The sequence below is a fragment of the Ylistrum balloti genome, unplaced genomic scaffold (assembly GCF_031769215.1).
Source record: "Ylistrum balloti isolate Yb309-2 unplaced genomic scaffold, AGI_CSIRO_Ybal_v1 Utg370558, whole genome shotgun sequence".
NCBI classification, from domain to species: domain Eukaryota; kingdom Metazoa; phylum Mollusca; class Bivalvia; order Pectinida; family Pectinidae; genus Ylistrum; species Ylistrum balloti.
Genome location: NW_026782351.1, coordinates 246,063 through 268,865, shown reverse-complemented (window position 1 = coordinate 268,865; position 22,803 = coordinate 246,063). Strand labels below are relative to the sequence as shown.

The following is a 22,803-nucleotide window of genomic DNA, read 5'->3' as shown; positions in this document are numbered from 1 at the left end:
CATAAATTAAGAATGATGATGTTTATATAGCTTACCCATTAACTCCATTCACACCATTTTCCACTTTGCCTTTATTATCTTCTAATATAGTTTTACCCCTTGTGAAGCCATTGGACCGAGGACTCCCTAAAGGAGCTTTAGATACTGCAACACATAAAAACACTAATCACAAACAGGTAGATACATGACATTGACATCAAAATTATACTCCAAAGAATAAAAATGATAATCTAAAATATCTTGTAGACATCCTCATTCTTGGATGTACATGTATTTTGTACTTTCAGTTGTTGTTTCCAAAGCATATGACTTTTTTTCATTTTTTCAGCAAAATATCAAAGAAAACAAGACTTACGCTTGGTTTTTGATCTGACAAGCTTGGGTAGATCTCTGAGTTTTAGATCACTAGCTGTTGGGGTGTAATTATTTGCTATTGATTCGCTGGGTGTTCTGTGAAATTTCTGCTCTTTATAAGGAGCAGCCAGTGTCCAAGATGTTCCTTTCATGATTGGTGGATGTTCACTGTTCCGTAGGACAATCTGTTCCAAACATAAACACAACAATAGTTACTTAATAGTTAGATCAATGGGTATGATATACTTCTGACTTTTTTGTATTGCTTTTCATCATTATAATGAAATATGTAAAAAAAGATTTATATCAAGTTTATCAGCACTGCAATAATCTACAAAGCTGGAAGTAAAATTGAAAATATTGTACATTAAAGAACATGCACAACCAACCCTGTAATAAAATGCCAAGTTATACTTATTATTGAAATAAGGTGTGCAATTTATTGTCAGAATGATTTTATTGATACATCCGGGAAGTTTTGCTGAAGTCAAAACAATTCCTTCAAATAAATTCTATGTACTATTTATTTTTTCTTTGTATTTAAGGTCAAATCAACAACAATAACAGTATTTTTTTTAACTGGCTACCAGTTCTGCTAAACAATAAACATTGGTTATCAATAACCAGGAATTTCTGTTTTAAGTTGAATTTGACTTCATATGTAGACACTAGACAGTATGATAAAAAAAGCCACATGCAGCTTTTCTTCTAAATTCTAAATCATGAAGGAATAACAGAATTCATGTCAACTCTGTGTTATATCAATTTTAATAATAAACTTTCGAAGGATCTCAGTTTATAATTTGTCTTTTCACCCTTTGTGTAACTCAACCATCAAGTAAAGGTGATTTTTTTCATCCTAACAACATTTTCGATATGATTGTTTATCCTGTACATGATAATGAGTACAACTGATATACAGTGTAATTATCATCAGCCATATTCACAAGAATGTTCTGATTGTCATTTGTTTTAAGAAATTTATTTGTTTTGATGCAGTTATCACCTACTTAATAGCAGAGAAAAAAAGAAGACTACCGAGAAAATGTTAATTAATTCAGGAACATTATTTTGAAAAAAGACATGTACAAAGAGGATGTGTGAAAGAACATTTTTATCTATATTTATTTATTTCATAATTAATTTAGTTTTACTTTTCTTTCTGAGTGTATACACTGATTTAATTATGTTGTCAGTCTTTTTGGTCAATATTACCTTTAATTTGAAAATTATATAAATTATAAAATATAACCATCGGCATACATAATTTCTGTCAAGAAATATAAAAATATGTTGGAGAACAATGTTTAACCCAAATAATATTACAATGTAAGTATGTGTGGGAACAATTTGTACCTTTTCAATCATATATTTCTATGTAAGGTCTTAAGTCAGTAATGAAGTTTAAAACATGTCCAGTTTTTTTTTAAAAAGAACAGAATGTAGATTTACTTATAAAATCAAAGAATACATGTGAATTGAATGAGGTCTTAATTGGTTGGTATATACTGTTTGATATTATTTTTTCTTTTCTTCTGCGATCCATTCAAGGTATTTCACATTTTTCCTTTTCATATCACAGACATCTTGCTTTGTTTAAATTTCTCCATACAGGTTTATAGCTTCAATATATACATGGCATAGGTTCGGGGGGGAAATGCATTAAGTCTACTGAATAAGACAAGTAGACTATATCATATATATCCTTGTAAAAGCTTTTGAGTTCGCCATATCTGGAATCGTCTTTGTGATTAAGTTTAAAATTTTGCTGGCCCTCTTTACTGCCTGTTTAGTCCATGAAACATACTACATTTGTTGATGATTTTCTTATCAAGGAGGTTCCAGGCGATAGTGGTACTATAGTAGTATATGTCTAATTGCCCAACATGATCAAATTATTAGTAAATAAAATCATGTATCATCTTATAAATACCTTATATAAATCTGAAGGTTCCTTCATGGTGGATGGTAATGGGGGTAACCCTGGTAAACCTCTCGTTTTACTGCAACTCTGGACTGGAGTTTCAACATACTGGAAGAAGAAAATGCAAGAATCTCACATAACGAAATATTCTTTGTACTTTTTATATTACTTGATCTTGTATGTGCGGATCATATATCATGTTGCACACTGCAAAGTTTGATCACCTATAACTTGTTTATCGCATGTAACAAAATTGAAAGTTTATATGTTAATGCACAAATGAAAAAAATCTTAGGAGGTTGAGTGGACATCAGTGTCAACATGTCCTTGACATCTGATGTAGTTACCAGAAAAAATACACAATCACAATCAAGTATGATCAATATAATTCTTGTGTTTTATGTGAAAAAGTCTTCAAATAAATTTTGACAAACTGTTTTCAAAAGGGCGATCTCTGACTTGCAACGTATAAACTAAATTTAGTTTGTACAAAAGGTTGGAAAATGCATATGTTTAGTTAATTAGGTTTGATTGTCTTTCTAATCCTTGAAATCTCCAGTCTGTCGCATATACTTTTTCTTAACACAAAATAATCGAAAAGGAAGCCCAATACGCATGGGTACTTAACCAAACATCTTGAAGACTAACGTCGTAAACATGTTTGTAGTGTTTGTTTATCTTCTAACACTGATTGAGTTGTCATATTCAGTTATATCACGGCACGCAATGGCTACTTTTGAAACAGACATATATAATTTACAAATCAACAGATATTAAGGCTACATATAAAGTATTCCATAACGGAGAAAATCGCAACAGATCTGGATTCAAATCCGTATAACTGGATACCTTTGCTCTTTCCATTGCCATTTTTATGTTCCTCGGGACGGATTAACAACTGCTGGTCTGAAAGATAAATGCACTACACCCGATGTGTCAATGTCACGATAATTTAAGACAGTTAAAACCTCCCCGAAGTAGTATGGGAGACTGTCGTTTATGTGTCTGGTTCCAAAAGATATCCCATTATGCCATATTCACAATAGATAGCCTGCTCTAGTCCTCCATTTTCATAAGCAGCATCCGGGCAATTTAGTTGCTAGGAAAATATCGCTATTTGATTGGCAGATATTCTGTGTGTCCAAAAAGCTTAAATTGTTTATCATTCAAACGCTTGAGTCGGGCGCCTATTTGCATGCTCATGGAAATTTATACTTTCATGTTTTATCATTGCATGCATATTATTTCGAAAATATGATAAACTATCCCAATCGGATAAAATTAATTTTGTTCGCAATTATATTTGTTTGTATTCTTTGTAAAATTTCTTAAAATTCCAGATATATCTGATCGTTTAGTCTTGGAAGGGAGGTAATGCGATTACTTTATTCACTTCCGTTTGCGGGAAACATAGATAGGTAGCAGTAAACAGTTAATTTGCATTTTTCCTGAAATTATTTGTCATGTTTGAGATATACAGGTATAGCAGATTGGTTATGAAAAATACATCATTACATGTATATATATATTTATAAACTATATAACAATTACATTAACAGTAGAGAGATGAAATTTGTGTAAAAAAAAAATTTCCTCTGATTTCTGACATTTGATTGTCATGGTTACCTACTGAAAACATGCTAAAAATGCAAAAATACTGCTAATTCCAACCCAACACTACAACTTTCTAGGAGAAATTTAATTCTAAACACCTATCTTACAATCAACAACACTGTCATGGTAACAAAGTACTTACATTTCAGCAAATTCCAACTCGGAAATTCTTCATAACATGACCACATGTGAACACTATGAAAATTTCACTTCCTGTAAAGCTAGTTTTTGGTGCGTAGACACAGATTCGAGACTGCCCAAATAGTAATCTCCAACACAAAGCTAAAATATTATCCTGAAAAAAATGAAACCCCACATTGTCCACTTTAACATGACAGGACCAATTTTAGCAAGGATTTTTTTTTCATTTTTAATTAAAACCTTTATAATGGGGTAATCTAATGAGCAAAAAAATCACCCATGGCCACACCGAGAAACTGTGTACTGCTACCATATATAATAATAATAATAAATTTATTCAGGAAAGATTTGCACAAATGTATACAAAGCATGATAAATAAAATACATGTTACATAGTACATAAGGTGAAAAATTGACATAAATAAAACATTCAACACCGGAACATAAAATCACAATAAAGACAGCTGATATAAACAAATCTATCCAAGGATAGCCCAAAAAGCGTTACCATATACGCTTATTTCCGTTGGGGTCCTTCAAAATGAAAATATAAAAACATTATCTGTCTCAATAGTAAACATAATCACTGTTATGTTTCTCTTCCATTTTGTCTTGAAAGTGACGTTTTTCCTGAGATTTGAATCTAACTTTTTTGGGTATTGTTTTTGTATTTTCTGGAAGTAGATTCCATTCTTTAGCTCCGACAAAACAAAAGGATGTATATTCAGCTCCATGAATCATTGGCAGAGTAAAATTATATGTTGATGAACGAGTATTTTGCAGACATGGATTTTTTTCTAAAGATGCATACATATAATTCGGAGCTTTTTCATGGAAAATATTAAACATACGATTCATTCTGAGCTGACTTACTCTTGAAACAACATCAAGCATGTTTACCCGAAGAAAATCATTATGTGTCAGACTGTGCCTATTGTGAACATTCAGAATACTTTGTTTTGTGCTACTTGTAAATTCTTCTTTTAAAGTTTTTTCGATAAACCTTCGTACCAACTAGTACATGCGTAGTCAAAGTGACATAAAAATCAAAGAAGAACATAGAGTTTTTCTTGACCTGAAAGATAAACACTGTTCATTTCTATACAAAAATTTGAGACGTTGGTTGACCTTTTTGACAATTGAATCTACAATTTCTTCACCCGATAATGAATCGTTGATGTCTATGCCAAGATATTTCACTTTTGACTTCAATTACATGATAATTACACACAATTTTAAAATCCGATTTTTTTTCCTTTTTGGACCAAATAGAATGCTTTCTGTTTTACCTAAATGCAATGAAAGTTTGTCATCTGCTAACCAATCTTGACAGGACTTCAGCATCAAAGACAAAGTTTGAGAAATAACTGCTGGGTTTCTGTGGGAGAATAATATTGCAGAGTCGTCAGCGTACAATATTATCTTGCAGCTTGGATTAATACACCCTTGCATGTCATTTACATATATCAGAAATAGTAAAGGCCCTAGCAAACTGCCTTGGGGTACACCGCAACCTATGTTACATTCACAATTTGTTTCCTTACAGTGAGATAAGACTGAAACCAGTCTAGCGATTTTACACCAAGAACAGAGAGTTTGTCACATAAGATTTTATGACCTACCGTATCAAATGCTTTCTGCAAATCAAGTAAAAAAAATACCTGTAAAAATACCTTTAGCATTCTGAGACTTAATATGATCAATCAGATGTATTAAACACGTATCTGTTGAGTATTTGCTTCTGAATCCTGACTGGAATTTATACAGTAAGTTATTTCTGACTAGGAATGTCTCTAACTGGCTATATACAGAACGTTCTAGAATTTTAGATACAATACTTAGAATACTAACAGGACGATAGTTTTCAGCATTTAGTCTATCTTTCTTCTTATAAAGTGGTTTAACCTTAGCTATTTTTAATTCATCGGGAACAACACCCTCCGAAATGGACATGTTGATCAGAAAGGTGAGATGGATTTTAATGATTGAGGCAGCATCTTTAATAAACCTAGCTGGTAATCCATCCAGTCCTGTACTCTTGGATGTGTTTAATTTAAATAATTCATTTAATACAAAATTTTCATCAACATGTTTTAAATGAAATTTGTTACAGTTTCTCTTTCTGTAAAATGATTTCACCGTGTCTGATGAAGCAACGAACTTTCCCTTTCCCGGGGGCAACTTTTCAACTAAAGAGGCAGCTACATTTGAGAAAAACTGACTGAAATGATTTGCTGTTTTATTATTATCATGGCACATTTCACCGTTTACTTTCAGAACTATATCAGAGTTTGATTTGGCATTTTGTTGATAGCCCATTAGTTTGAATTGTCTCCATAGTTCTTTTGAATTATTTTTATTCTCTTCAACTTTCTTGTTGAAAAATTCGGATCTAGCTATTTTACATAATTTTGAACACGATTTCGGAGTTTTTTGTACATGTTTAAATCTTCTTCTTTGCCAAACTTTTTAAAAGATTTTCTTATCTTATCTCGCAATTTAATGTTTTCTAAGATTTCATTTGTTATCCAAGGTTTCGTTTTTTGTTTCAAACGAACTTCTTTGAATGGTGCTACTTTGATTAATATGTTGGAGAAGATCGAATGAAACTCTTTCCAACATTCGTTAACATCTTTTGCGTGAAAGAAATGTTCCCAATTTGCATTAATTAGTAATTGCTTGAAAGCATCTTTATCATAGCATTTAGTAGATCTTAGTTTTATCTTATTATGTTCGTGAAAAGTAGACTTTCTAATTTTTCTTGTGCAAAAGGTGAGGAAGTGATCACTTAAACCAATAAGGATCACTCCAGCTTGACAGACTTTTTCTGGAACATTACACAAAATATGATCAATTAATGATTTGGTGTTTTCGGTTATTCTTGTTGTTTCTTTTATGAGCTGTTTTAAACCGTATAGATTTATAACATTTTTGTACGATTTAAATAAAGAATTATTGGATTCTTTAAAACATATATTAAAATCTCCTAAAATAAAAATGTCACAATTAGATCTTAACTGAGATAAAACTTTTCCTAATCTATCGGGAAATATTGTTTGAGTTGGAGGGCGATAACATGTCCTTATAATTAATGGTTTAATTTTAGGAAGTAATAGTTCTATGAATAGCATTTCATCAGACCCTTCGATGTCTTCATATATAACAGGAGTAAATGCTAAATCTTTTCGTACATAACAACAAACCCCTCCCCCAGATCGATTTCTATCTTTTCGTATCCCTCAATTCCTACTTCTGTGTTCGTAATCGAACTATCTAACCACGATTCAGTAATACACATACATAGATAAGCAATGGAGTTTTATCCCCAGCGAAACGCGTTTGTAGGGGATATTAATTTTGACTCCGTGTATCAATTTAATTGATAGTTGACAATAGAAGACGTTACATTTTGTACTAGTGCTTTCACTGTATTGGATCTTCAGATGGTAGTAGCGGTACAAATGAGTGACGTCACAAATTGTTATATCGGTATTTAACTATATCATATTAACAGGGTTTTACACCAACAGTGTGAGGTGAGGTGAGGAGTGCTTTAGGCTGCTCGTAATATCAAAATTGGATTAAAATTTTTTATTGATATAAAACTGATGATACGTAGTGTCATCAAAAACCTGTAAGCGACTGACTGACTAACTAAATAACTAGTTTAATTAAAATCTATTCATACTTACGCAAGTTACCGCCGGTGTTCACAAGTCGTCTCCAATCAGTCCTTTGTCGAATCCCTGTGAGATCTTAGGTTTGATTGCCTCATTGAACATTCAATTGATTCATCTGTGCATCAACCCATTATATAATTATATGTTCAGCATCGCCAGAGTAAAAATAACTCACATTGATGGTTTATTATTCTCAGTGTTTTTTGGTACTCAAATATTTGAGTCCTTGACTACTGCTTTGCCTGTGGGAATTGCTCAAATTGTTACGGTAGTCATAGTGACCTCATTGATAAATATTCTATTTCTTTGTGCGACATGAAGCAGGACGTGTTTTCATGAGTCTCTGTGTAATTTCTTTTCATATTTTATCAAAGATTTATTGAATTTGAGTTTGGATTATGATTGTGGTGAAATGTTGGCATTTTCTATTGAGAACCTACCATATCTCTTCGTAACTGTACTCGTCAAGATTTTGGAAAAGGTTCTCTATACTCACCAGATTTTAAAATCCTACAAAAGCTACGTTATTAAAGCGAAAAATTCGGTTTTCATACAATCTGCTTTCATTTTATATATAAGAGTTATTTCCCTTGCCTCACACTTTAGCATATGGATTTGCATTAATACCAACAGTTCCAATTAATAGAGGTTCAATGGTTATATTCATAAATTTCTTTTTTTATTGTGTGTGTGTCACAAGGAAAACCTCATTTTTTAACAACCTACTCGCAATACAAAACTTTTGCTTTAGTAAGGAGTGGTCGATAGCGGCCGGACACTTTTCACTCACAATTTCATGTTCAAAAGTGTAACACTATGGCACACTCAAGCTCGCGTGGTACACTTTTTATCACTTTTATATACAAAAGTTGATTGGTACGCTTTTAATCATCTTTACAAACAAAAGTGTACCTTGTTACACTTATGTGATATACATTAACTATTGAATACAAAAGCGGGTCAGATTTGAACCTTTTCACAGCAGCGCCGACGGTAGGGGCCGGTCTTCGAACGTGTTCCATATGGAATGTTTTAGCTGTATACTTTTATTCAGTTATCTGTCAAGTTTGTGCGATTTTACATTAGTTGTCTACAAGCGGTCAAAGGTTGATTAATGACATTTTGTGAAGGAAAATTACCCTTTTTAATCGTAAATGTGGTACACAAAGGAAAATCAGAATATATTAATTTATACTAAACACTGGCACAAGATACAAGAAATTTTATTTCCAGTCGTATACAATAAAACATGTAACATTAGCTCAGAAGAGTTATTTTACGACAGAACATGAAAAATATAGCACAAAGAACAAAATCACCAAAGGAATATTGAAATAAAAGTAACAGAACATGAACATTGTATGAGGCATGACATCAACATTTGGTTTAAGTCAATGAACATAAAACTGATCTGTTCCCGTAAAATCAGCTTTCAAGTTTACCTTAAGAAATATTAACCTGACACATTCCATCGCTCAAGTTAGTTAACTTTCTATTACCTATTTCTCCACCACCATTCATTTCAGGAGTAATTATGATTACCAATGCTTTTTTAAAATCTTTCTTTTCTTTTTGTGACTAGTTCATGCCGTTTCCAGTAGTAATTGAGAGCCAAATGCACACAAACCTAAATTTTTACCGCTCAGAACTGCACCATAGTACACTTTGTCCATTTAAGCAGTAAGAAGATGTATCATGCAAATGTGTACCACTTTCGAACATAAAAGCACGGACTTAAATATAGATTATATCTAATATACAAGTCCGTGATAAAAGTAACAAAAAGGGTCCGGTCGCTTCGGTAATGTTAACAATCATTTATTTAGGTCTCTGACTGTACCGATGTTAAAATATTGACAAACGTTTTATTCCGATATTATTTTAAGGTGGAGAGTTTAAAACTCTAGATGGGAGCATCCGGAAGTTTCTCTGTATTAACGCCTTTCTTTTTATTTTAGAAAAATCAAATCTTCATCACGTGCACGCTTTAAGCGTAGTGACGGGTCGTATCAGAACAACAAGACTAGTTTTGACACTGACAGAGAGGAAAAAATTCAAGATGGCGAAAGGCACGCTGCCCGTAGATATGGAACTACGGAAGGTATGTTTCTTCTTTCCACGAAATAGGCAAACAACCAGACAAAATCATCTCATGTCGGAATGGTGGAAGCAATATGAATAAATATAGAACACAAATAGTCGTCAAATCTATTTTATCTAGCTAGAGTGTCTAGCCCCAAATCATTCGTTGTTTGATATATGTTCACTATTGACAGTCACCGACACCATGAACTTAGATACATCTTGAAGTTTTCGTTTTTTGACTATCGTGGTCTAAACTGTCACATTATCCGAAAATAAGTGTTAGGAATCTTATTAACACATTTTAAACTATACTTAATCCATTTAGTCATGTTGTGGTTCAGTTGCTATCAGACTTTGTGTTAATCTGGTTGGACACAAGCCCGTATATGGATAATAGCCCTGCACTTGAGGGATAGTCATGAAATCATTCATTGAGTAATCAATAAGTTACTCAAAAGCATGATTATTTGAAATAGAAACGCGTAAATTTCTTTCAAAAAAGGGGTGTGTCCTTTCAGCATGACCTAGCCAATAGTTAATCTGACCATGTGTACATGATTTGCATAAGAAATGTTGATCTCTTTTGTGTAACGTTGTGCTAAAATGACAAAAAACATCATTGACTTTTTCTTCATTGACTGCTGTGTATAGCTATTGGGGATGTTTGGTGCAAATGTCATGGGTGATCATGAATTTACCTGTGTTGTATTTTTAGCCACATCACAAGTAATGGAGAAGGGACAAAGTTTATGATTTTCAGCTCAACTGGTTGTTGTTGTCTATCAACTTTTTACTAAAAAATGCTACTAGTCATGAACAATTGTACACATTTTGACAAAGTCTTAAATTGCTTAAATGTATACAAATGGCATAGAAGTTAAATGGAAGATGGAAAGCAAAATGTCAGTTTACATTGTTGTCTGAACATTTGTGAATGCCCAAGAAGTGGCAAGACTGTTGGCATGTAGCTAATAGGTGGCATGGCTTACACAAACATAAACTAAAACAGAATACAAAGGGAAAATGTATGTTTAGTGAGAGTATTGGTATTATGAAACATGTCATGTAAGAAAATATTGAAAGTTAAATAACAGACCTTTCTATTCATCAATTATTGTTTGAATGTCAACCAAGGTGTGGGACGCTTATTCCCGTGACGATCATTGACTCCAGAGAGATATAAAACTGTTGATAGAACATCAGAATAATTCAGATTACTTGAAGGAAGGTTAGGATTTTCCCCAAATTTGGTTTCAAGCATTGTTAGGTGAAAGGGTATCAGTTTTGTATGAAAGGGTGAGAGGGCGGGGCCCAATGGGGGAAGAAGGGCAAACACTTTAAAATCCCATCCCTCCTGTAGGAATGATTGGATTTTTTCCAAATTTGGTCTGAAATATTCTGGGATGAATGGACGGTCTCAGTCCTCTAAGGCATGGCTGAATAATGGAAATTAAGGAAATTCTCTAAAATTCCTTTTTTGTGGGAATGCCTTTATTCTGTTATTATTTGGTCAAAAGCATACCTCTTGTATTAACCAGGATTCTGACATCAAAGATATAGGTTCGGAGAAGCCCAGGATGGATCTCTCTCACATTTCATTTGTAGGTTTCCCTTATGTCCCTAGTTGTGGCAATTTGATTTTGGGACTGGTCAGAAAAATAAAATGGCTGACAGGTGACCATCTTTGATTTGCAGTTAAAGATTATTATTGCTAGTTCTTCAAAGAAATGTTCAAATTTCATATCAATTAGGGCAAAAATAGAGAATAGAAGGTAAAAGAAGAGAAAAGTTCCATATTTTGAAGAACACATAATGATCAAATAATGGTGGGTGCCAAGATCCCTCTGGTATCTCTTGTTATGAATGGTGAATCTGATTCTGCTTGACCACAAGACCAGGACCCAATAAGGAAATTGTTTTAGAAATTGTTTATCATATAGCTGAAGGCCCCTTGGGCCTCTTATTACCAAAAGCAAGACAAATTGATTATTCACTTTCTATGTAAAAATGTATGATATTGCATTTGTTGTTGGGCCTTGTCAAAAATATGCCTTTTTTGGTTGTTAATGTTTCAAAGAACATTTTGTGTTTCTTTTTCAAAACACCTTGCATTTGAGTCACTAATTGATTGCTATCCTTCCAATATAGGACTATTACCCAATGCAGGGTTGTGTGTATCCTGTTTTTTACTCTCATTATATTTTTTTTTCAGGCCACAAAATTTCACCAGGTATACATGTTTATGATAATAACAACAGAAAAAATAAATCCAACCATATCCTCTTGTCAATTCATGATAATCAGCACTGTACATGAAGTAGCATGTTGCTACACCTTTGGATAGATCTCTTATAACCTCTATTTGAATACCGTTCTTAAACATCATTTAAACATTATGGGAAAAAATGGAAAAGTCACTGATGTTTTTCTGACTCACCATTGTGATATGCCACAGAAAGATATAGATTCTCATGATAAAAGAAGTAGAGAAATATCACGAGCTACATACATGTACCCAGTGTTTGATTTTTCTTTCTCGTCCAATCTAACTAGTATATGTCTGCAATATCCAGAACCAAGTAACATCATGATCATGCAAATGACATCATGGTCATATTCAATTTCTTTCTGATATGTATTAGCAGCAATGGAAAGCAGTCTTAAATAATGGAATCAAAGAATGAAGACTCTGAATGGAAACAAGTTGAGAAAGTTTTATACAATTTTGACAAAATCATAAGACATGTAAGGGTTTACCATTACTGGTTTGGAGACCAATTTACCTCATTCTTGAACTAAGGTAGCATTTTGTAAATATTGGCTTCACCATGAATGAGATACAGAAAGCATACTACACTCAGTATCTGATCATTTCCTCCTTGAAATATAAGTTATGCAGAATCAGAATATTTAGCTTCTCTGATAAGATTAGCATAGGTAATCATTACTAGTTGTCCAAGACTGTTATGTTTTTTAAAAGAAATAGAAATTGAAGATATTTAATTTCAGGCATTTGATTTACCGGTGTATCTGTTGTTTTTTCATAACTGCTAGACATGTTGCAAACTTATGAGTTTACAAGTTTTTTTATTTTCAGTTTTTGTTTAGCTCAACTGGTCCAAAAGACCTGTGAGCATAAGCCATGACAGGACTTCTGTCGTCTGGTGTCTGTTAAGCATCTGGCTTCTGTCAATTTTTTTTCTAAAATTTGCTAAAAGTTATGAATGATTGAACAGAATTTTACTAAATTTGGTCAGAAGCATGTTTTTGGAAAGAGGAACCGAGTTTGTATAAATGTTTGCCCTTCAGGCCTGATTGGTGGGGCAAAAAAAGGGAAATATAAAAAGTTCTCTTCTTCTGTAGAACTGATTGAATTTTGCCCGAATTGAAAATCCTTTTACTTCTGTGGAAATATGTACCAGGTACTTTAACTTGGATGTTGACTTATCACAATTTGGTCTAAAGCATGCTTGGATGAAGGAAATCAATGTTTATAAACAGAGGGTCTTGGGGCAAGAGGGTTGGGCCCAATATTTTAAATTGAGAAAATTATGCAAAATCCTTCTTTTTCTGTAGAAATATCAGGAAAAAGAGGAAATTCTCTAGAATTCTTCTTTTGTGGGAATGCCTTGATTCAGTGCAGACATGGTCTGAAGCTTTAATTACATAGTTGAAAGCAACCTAATCTTGTATTTTGGGGCCCACTAGGGCATGGCACATGACTCCAATGACATTTACATGCACACATTTTTAACATTTACATTGTATACAGCTTCATAGATCAAAATGTACTGTGATTTTTATGAATGATGAATTTAACTTCTGTTTGACCACAAGGCCAGTAACCAATAGGGAAATTATTTGTCATATTTGGAATTCTTTGTTAAATCATTGAATAGCTGAATTGGCCAGGTTGGCGATGTAGGCCCCTTGGGCCTCTTGTTTATTGTTTGTTTGTTCTTTTTATGTCGTTTTTTTTATTCAATAGTCAGGTCAGGTTATAAACTGTTGGGTAGAATGCAGGAGTTTTATTTTTGCAAAGACTTTTGGATTCTTCTGAAATAAATTATGACTTTGAAGCTTGAAAATTATGGTTGTCTATGTTGGCTTGATAATAAAAAGCTCATGCAGTGGTACCCTGGAATATTGACATACAGTAATAATCAGTTATAATCAGTACAAATGCAGAATTCCACAATTAAGAAAGATACATAAAACTATATATACATGACAAATGTATATCTTGTATTCTCTTTGTATAAAAATATCAGCTTTTATGAATTGTCAGATTAAAATATGATTGCTACTTTTATAAATTTTCAAATAAAAATTCTCAGCACATTTTGACAATTTATATGCATTTTATTTCATGGTTATCTGTTATTGTTATCTAACCTTGCATTTTCCTTATTTGTGTTACAATGAAAAGTTGGAATTGTTTTAAATGATTGATTTTAATACATTGTGTCTATATCTATGATTGAAAACTTTACTGGAAGTCTGTTAACCTTCTTCTATTATGATTAGCATTGTTAATGATGTAGAGATTTCTGTGTACTGCATGGGACATTCAACAACTTTACAATTTTGTAAATAATCACCCTCTGGCTTCATTTTAGAATGAATTATCCTTGAATTCAGTTAGTATTATAGTGACAAAAAGTACTTTATAGAAGCTAAATGCAGTGTTTCAATGTAATTATATAATTATAACCTTCTAAAAGTAGTTTTGAAATGTGGCAATATTTATACTTATTCTACTGATCAGCAAATTTGTCAACAATGCAAACTTAAGATTGAAACTAATTTTTTAATTTAATTTAAGGCATTCCAAGAACTGCAAACTAAGATGATAACTACAACACAACAAATAAAGCTGTCCAATGCACAGATTGACACTTTGAAGAGAACTGTGCAACATTCGAAGTTAGTGGATCAGGAGATCACCTCACTACCACCAAGTACACGCACATACGAAGGAGTAGGTCGAATGTAAGCAAATTACAATACTTAAAGAATTGTTTCTTTCAAATAAATTGAAAGATGGATTATTTAGATATTTGAATTTTAAATTGGGTTAAACTGGAATATACCGTATATTTTACAATGTAGATGAGATTATCATGACTTAATTTATACCTTTATATACATATAATTGCTGCATCATGTTTTATATTTTCGTTGTCTGATCATGTAGAATATCTCCGTGTTGCAATTTAATTAGCTGATATTAAAAGATGGTCAAATAAACAAGTATATATGAGTAACAATTTTTATAATAAATTATTTTCATCAGCTTAAATACAATGAAGTGTAACATTTTATTTGTAATTTCTTTTTTTGTAGGTTCATTCTGCAGTCAATTCCTGATATTCAAAAGAATCTCCAACTGAAAGTGAAAGCTTCAGAAGAGAAAATGAAATCATTAGAGGTAGAACAGTGATTTCTGATCAGAACTGTTGGAATTTCAACAGTTAAACATAAAATACATTGTTGTTTTACATATTTTGTAAATTTCACATTTTTGATGATCAAGATTTTATTATGAGATGCTTCATGCTTTGATTTTGATACATACGTTGTCAAAAGTGCTAATTTTGCCAGCATTTTGAACAAAGTTCAACCAATATTACAAAATACATAATGTAATAGATAGCTGACTAAATATTAAGTAAATACCTATTGTAATAGAAGGTAAGTTGAAATGGGAATTTTCATTTTTATGATATATTTTTAATTGAGACTTCAATTTTCCTCTGAGTCCGTCATATTTGGGCAAGCACTATTTTGATGTAGATGTTGTAGAAGGTGGTTTTTGTTAAAATTGATCCATGATTTATTTCAGACAAACAAAGGTTACCTGGAGAGAAGTTTGAAGGAGAGTCAGGACAACTTGAGGGAACTAATTGTGTCTAAACAACAATCAAGATAGACTTTGAATGTTCATTTATACTACATGTCGCTTTTCTCTACTTTTAAACATACTTTCCATGTTTGGAAACATTTCTTAAATTATATTATAAAATGTTGCATTTAATAAGCAATTAAAATGTAATATAAATAGATAGATTTGTGTGATTATGTTTTGATTTTCTTAAACTCAATCAAGTATTGTCACAATATACATGTGATTTTGGCACATACCATATAGCTTTCATGTGTCAGCATATGAATGATAATAGGTAGGTACCAGTATACAGGTGATATTGGGAGGTACAGTTTACATGTTATGTGTCAGTGTACAGGTGATATTGGGAGCTGCAATATACCTGTTATATTTCAGTATACATGTGTTGCTGACAGGGTCAGTATACATGTTATGTGTCAGTATACAGGTGATATAAGGTGGTACAACAACCTGTTGCAGGTCCGCTATTGCCTTAATACCTGCCCCTCGACTCTTCCAATTCCTATTTCACCTGCTCAAATAAAATTTAAACACTTCGGCCTTTCTGCCACCTTTGCTGGTTTCTTCCTATGCACTTCAAGTGTTACTGCAAGTGATGAAAGCACTTTGTTTTGGCACCAGGTGTGTTGCCCGTCCTTCAGAGCCACTGGGCAGCATGATAAGACATGTTCCATGTTCGCCACTCCCTGGCACAATTCGAATCTTTACGGAGACGTCATGTATGAATGTTGGTTTGGCTTGGCATTACATCACTCACAGATTTTAGAAGAAATCTGATTAGTTGCTCCTCCAGATGTTGCTTCATGAGAGAGTCTTCTCTCGAACCCCCTGTCAGTTTAGCCAACTCCCCAGTTTCTGTTCTTTTCCTGCCTTACTCCATATCTGCCTTGTCGATGTTCTCAGTCCTTGCATGCCAATGGCTATACTTCTCATGTTGTCCCTATGTCGAAGCCTGACTCGTGGATTGTCCTTTCAGCTTTTTACTTCCTTCAGGTCTTCCTTCACCTGTGCATTCCTGACCTTCACATCTTTGCTGTTCTGCATTAAGAGAAGTTGCCTGATTTTGGTCACCTTATATCCCTTTGTAAGAGATTTCAGAGGAATATGCAGCTTTGTACCTTCTCCATACAAGCCGATGTTGTTAAAGCTTCTTGGTACTCACATTAACCTGCGTAGAAAGCTTTTCACTATTCCATCTTTTCAACTGCTGACAAAGGTACATCGTATACCAGAATTGGTCATAGTATTCGTGGAAGCAAACCGTGTTGGTAAATTTAGGCCTTGAATCTTCCAGATGGCCCACTCCTGTCTACCATTGTCATCCATCCCTTTGCTTGTTCAAACATAGCTACTTAATTTTCTTTATCAGCCAGCGAGCAGTCAAATCGCTTTCCGAGGCACTTTGATCGGTTTTATCTGAAATTCTGAATTTGTCATCCTTCAGCTTTCCTTTCTTCAATACCAAACTTCTGGATTTGGATAGCCTGAATCTCAAGCGTGCCCATTTGATTACTGTCTCCAGCTCCTGCAATGTCCTCCACCACGAGGGCCATTGTTGGTGGTTGCCAAATACCTAGAGCCATGCATGGCCCTCGGCTCATCATCTCGGCAGATTTCACCATTGAATTTATTACAACAGAGAACAAAATGACAGATATTGTGCATCCAGTAACGATTCCAACTTCCAAGCGCTGCCACGGTGTTGTATAGTCCTGAACCGGGTATCGCTTCTTGAATTGGTTGCAGTATTCTTCCAGCACCTGACGAGTCTTCACTGGCACCATCTTGTGTGGCATGAACCGTAGGTATTTCCCAAATCAAACCACACAATTGCAAGATCGCCCTTCCTCTTCTTGGCTTTCCGAATGACTTGTGTGAACACGCTTGTATGCTCAACACACCCAGATACTCTCGGCACACCACCTTTCTGGACTGAGATGTCGATTTACTTGTTCCTCAGCATGTAGTCTGTTATGCGCTTTGCATTCATTAATGAGATGGTCCTGAACTGCCCCAACGTTTCCGAGCCCTCTTCCTTAAGTAAATTCCACAATCGTCTTGTAAGCCTTGGACAGTTCTTATACACTCTGTATGGTATACCAGGCAATGATGCCGCTCTTGTCTTTTTAACTTCCGATGTAACCTCCTTGTACTCTGGTTAACTGGCGTCTAACATAACTATTGGATTATCTGGTGTCATCAGAATATCAGGATCTTCAAGATCTCCCTCATAACGCAGGTCACTATACGTCTCGTCTCTTTACGGTACTTCTTCACTCCCTCTCTCTTGCATGTCAATCTTCCCAATCCATTTCTTCTCATTGCTGTAAACTGGTATGGATTTGATATAAGCAAAACTCTCTTCCTCATTCTATCTTTCCTTCGGCATCTACTCCTCTCCGCCTGGCGAGAATCTTCAGCCTTTCCCTCAGAGTGACCCGTAACTTAGATAGCCCAGCCTGCTCATTCTCATTTGCTCTTGAACTGCTTTGTTAAAGCCTTGAGATCCCTCCTGATAGTGGTTATCCTTTCCTCCCGGCGATTTCTATATTCTCTGTTCTTGACGTTTCTTTGCTTTTCCAGTCCAAACTTATCTATACCGACGTCAAACATGATCGTTGTTATCGCCTCCATTTTCCTGTCCATACTGCCAGATAATGTGGTGTTGAGTATAAACCTTGTCGAACTGCTTCCATGTCAATGTGTTATTGTTCGCTGGTCATTTCACGTTCCTGCGATGCTGCCCTTCCTCCTGAATGTTGCTCGCTGCGTGTCGTCTCTGCTCCTCCTCTCTATCGTACACAATACCTTGTTCATCCTCTCCGTTGCACTCTTCCTCTTTCCCAGGTATATGGAGCCTCTGATCAGTGTGGTGGTCATCCTTGACCTCCTCCACCTCCGTCTCACCAGATTCATTTGAACGATTCAGAGTTTTTGCACCTTCAACTGCGTATGGTTCTATCAATATTCAATGTATGTGTCCTTGTTCAGTTGTCGGTCGTATTCCAGTTCCAGTGCAAGGGTGATGATTAGGAGTTGTTTTAGTATATATGTGATGTTGGGAGTTGTTTCAGTACATTGGTGATGTTATGAGTTATTTCAATACTTTTGTGATGTTGGGAGTTATTTCAATACTTTGGTGATGTTGGGAGTTATTTCAATACTTTGGTGATGTTTCGAGTTGCTTCAGTACATTGGTGATGTTCGGAGTGGTTTAAGTACTTTGGTGATATTGGAAGTTATTTCATTACATAGCTGATGTTGGGAGTGATTTAAGTACATTGGTGATATCAGGGGTTGTTCCAATATACAGGTAATTTTGGTAGGTGTTTCAGTACATGGATGGGCGATGTCTAGGACATGCATGATCGTGAAATGGACCTTTTGACACCTACCATAACACTGGTTTTTGTTAATTTTTCGCTCGTTTAGAACCTTGTAATGATTTATAACTGACAAGTGCATGCAGGTTGATATCTTGTTAGAAACACAGAATCTGAGACTGGAACCTGGACTATGTTAGTCGTTGCAAGTATAAATTGATCTTACAAACTGTAGAAGTTATTGTAGTGAAAATCTTTACCCCGACCAGCAAATGGCAGCTGAAATGATAAAGTGACATTAATTGATGAGATAATGAAGGGGTAATCACCTGTTCAGACAACCCTACAATACGTAAGGTCAAAAACACTTCAGGTGTCTTGTAAAAGTCCAAATGTTATGACAGAATAGCTTAATTACATTACGGAATGGTCTATAGCCGTAGTTGGGCGAGGCAGTAATCTTACATCGTCTATTAAGTCGATGTTCAGTCTCCAGGAATTCTTGACCCAGGTTTTCACACCATTTCAGACATATATCTCAGAATGGACTACACAGGTGATGAGTATCTATTTGTATAAACATTTAAATAGCTAGCACCAACTTTCCACCAACGTAGAGACAGGTGGCCGAGGTCACTTAATACATGGTATATCTATATACATGTGTATATATATATATCTTACTAGCTATTGTATAGTGCCCTGTTGGACCACTTTTCTTCTTTCGGAGCTCTATCTGACAAGTAAAGATACTGACTCTGCTTACCCCTACAAAACATTTATTTATCCAAATAAATAAACAAATTACAAAACATAAACTATTGAAACCTTTTTATTGTGAGTACATTTGCAAAAAAAGGTACACCGAGGAAAAGAGCTGGTGCTTAGGAATCGTGTCTCCTACATCATCGACGGCAATTGCAATGTACATTGAGATCAAGTTAACTGGGCTAATATCAACGAAATCGCGTTCCGTCAACTTTCATAATCACACAAAAAATCCTTGAATAACATATCAGCTGCGATATGTAAACGTCAAAGTTTCGTGAAGCAGGTATAATGATAATAATATCTAGACTTATTAAAAATTGTGAAATTAAAATCGTCACGGTTGATATACACGTAAGTTATCCCTGTTTGGTCCAGTGGTGTGATAAGTTAAATGACTGATGGGAAGAGATCGTCATGGTTTGAAATTGTCCCCAAGAGAAGTTTGCAGTAATGTTGAGCGTCTTTCTGTTATTTGCCAAAGTTACTTATAATTTGTTTAAAAGATCTATAACTTTCATATCTATAATTTTCCAAATCTGCGAAACAAAAATCTTTTATGGAATTTCGTTGTCATGGGCTGCTGTAATGACTTATTGCCTCTTGTTTTTATACCGCGGGCATTCTCGTTCATCTTTCACCTAGATGGTTATCTACTGCACTCAATCCTATCAACAATGCTAGCTCAAGATGACTTTTTATCCCACTGAACTATCCGACCCAGCTGAAGTATCAGAATACACGATAGGGAACACCAACCGTCAGTAAGAACTCCTTATATACAGTGGCTGGAAGCGGTCATCACAATGATATTGCGTTCCCACGCACTATACTTCTCAGCCAACGATCTTATAACCATATCAAACAAGAAATTGGAAAATATCAATGAACAAACTACGTTTGCTTGTCACAGGAGGTCATCGAATTGGTACTGAAAATCTCGTGAATTGACTTGAATTCATTCGTGTAATAGCACTGTTCAGAATATAAGACGTTGTACTTAAGTTATCAAATATATGAAAATTACGAGATTTATTGAATTGTGGGGCTAAAGAACATTCCGATGTAGATTTTGATTTTTTTTTCTCGATCATATATTTCCTTAGTCGCCTCTCAGACGTGACGTGTCTTAGAAGGACGAATTAGTAATATGATTCAGTTTACTTCATTATTTGGCTCGACTGTATCTAACTCTAAATATGTATGGGAAGGTGCTATTCACGTTTTTACAATCCTTGTTAGTAAGTGAATATGACACTATTTGGCTTTTGCAAATACATGAGACACCGATCTATATATGAAGTTACAGAAGTTCCACAATAGCTATTAGTTTTGATGATGAAACGTTTCCATACGTTTTTATATGGTAAAAAATAAGTTTAAAATTATATTAAAGTCCGACCAACTTGGTAGAAATAAGTGTCCAAATATTGATATTTCTTAAAATGTCTCTCTGGCAATTGGATTTAACATAAAAAAGAAAAACGGTTGTGTTCTGAAAAGGGTTTTAAAGATGGGCCCTGTTTGTACAAAGACTCCCGTATTTTATGTGTTATTTTTTGTGCATTCAGGTGTAACACGTTGTAGCCTAGGACACAGGGAGAATGCATATTATCAACTTACCTCATTACCATGATACATAGGGAGTAGGAATAAGTTACGAATTATGGCAAGGTTCAGAATATTCACAAGTACTTGTCGTTGTTCTTAAGTTATCAGATATACACACACACACATATATATATATATATGAAATTTATTGTACTTTTGGGGGAGGGTACCTCTCTAAATAGATTTCGACTTTTCGATGGATTTTCCTCAGTCGCCTCATTGGTTTAACATTTAGACTGTAGACTGACTTTTTGAAACATAAACTTGTACAATATTATATAATTTTATACGATTGATACGTAAATTATACACGTTGTTACACTATATAACAGTTGTACAACATTTTATTCTTTTATACGATAAATACATAAATTATATATATTGATACACTGTGTCTGTATGTGTAACATGTCATTTTAGATCCAGATCACGAAAACTGAATTCTTCACAATACAATTCGTTCGTTTTGAAAGAAAATTTTGACTCTTGAAAATCATAAGCTATACGCTTCTCAGGTCTCTAATATTGGTGTCTTCTGACATTTGGATCAAATTTCTTGTGCGATATAACATAGCTATGTATACCTTTCTTCTTAAGCTATTGATGGTAAAGCATAGTATTAGCAGTGTCTATATAGTAAGTGGTACTAGAATGATTATACAATGAACTTAATCTGTGGGATCCTCAGGTAGGTAACTACCTGTAATGGTTAATTATACATGCAGTAGATAATGATATCCTTATCATAGATTATGTTGATCTACTTTGAAATATGAGTATTTGTTTGGTGGGAATATAATCACGTCCACTGGCAAAAATTGAAACGATTCGACTACTTTGTTCAAATTGAAATAGTTTTCTTATGAATAAACGGATAAGTCCTACTTGCGGAATGTCTCACCATAAACAGTATCAAAACCAAAATGAAATTTAGATACACTGTGTCGCGTTGGTAAGGTCAGTTTTGGAACTTGGTCGGCGTGCAAAGATTTGTGTGGTTGATGTGACCAGAGTTGTGTGGTTGATGTGACCAGTTTTGTGTGTTTGAGATGACCAGTTTTGTGTGGTTAATGTGACCAGATTTGAATGGTTGATGTGACCAGATTTGTGTGGTTGATGTGACCAGAGTTGTGTGGTTGATGTGACCAGAGTTGTGTGGTTGATGTGACCAGAGTTGTGTGTTTGAGATGACCAGTTTTGTGTGGTTGATGTGACCAGATTTGTGTGGTTGATGTAACCAGATTTGAATGGTTGATGTGACCAGATTTGTGTGGTTGATGTGACCAGAGTTGTGTGGTTGATGTGACCAGATTTGTGTGGTTGATGTGACCAGAGTTGTGTGGTTGATGTGACCAGAGTTGTGTGGTTGATGTGACCAGTCTTGTGTGTTTGAGA

General features: G+C 34.4%; 2 protein-coding genes across 2 annotated transcripts in view; one reads left to right on the top strand and one right to left on the bottom strand.

Annotated features, from left to right (window-relative positions):
* Positions 1-3,148, bottom strand: part of LOC132556290 (dynein axonemal heavy chain 3-like) — a 56,598-nt gene extending 53,450 nt beyond the window's left edge. The window contains exons 1-4 of the mRNA XM_060220673.1: positions 3,128-3,148; positions 2,288-2,386; positions 356-539; positions 36-144 (exon numbers count right to left, since the gene is read on the bottom strand). Coding sequence (XP_060076656.1) covers positions 36-144; positions 356-539; positions 2,288-2,386; positions 3,128-3,148 — 413 coding nt within the window. The remainder of the gene's footprint in view (positions 1-35; positions 145-355; positions 540-2,287; positions 2,387-3,127) is intronic.
* A 6,605-nt stretch (positions 3,149-9,753) lies between these two features.
* Positions 9,754-15,865, top strand: LOC132556304 (prefoldin subunit 1-like). Its single transcript, XM_060220687.1, has 4 exons — positions 9,754-9,814; positions 14,624-14,790; positions 15,145-15,229; positions 15,644-15,865. Exons 1-4 carry the CDS (start codon positions 9,773-9,775, stop codon positions 15,728-15,730), a joined length of 381 nt encoding a protein of 126 aa, XP_060076670.1. The 5' UTR covers positions 9,754-9,772; the 3' UTR covers positions 15,731-15,865.
* The last annotated feature ends 6,938 nt before the right edge of the window (positions 15,866-22,803 follow it).

Coding starts and splice junctions, on each gene's coding strand:
- LOC132556304 (XM_060220687.1), top strand. CDS start 9,773: ATGGCGAAAGGCACGCTGCCCGTAGATATGGAACTACGGAAG. Junction 9,815..14,623: donor TAGATATGGAACTACGGAAG/GTATGTTTCTTC, acceptor ATTTAATTTAAG/GCATTCCAAGAACTGCAAAC. Junction 14,791..15,144: donor TACGAAGGAGTAGGTCGAAT/GTAAGCAAATTA, acceptor CTTTTTTTGTAG/GTTCATTCTGCAGTCAATTC.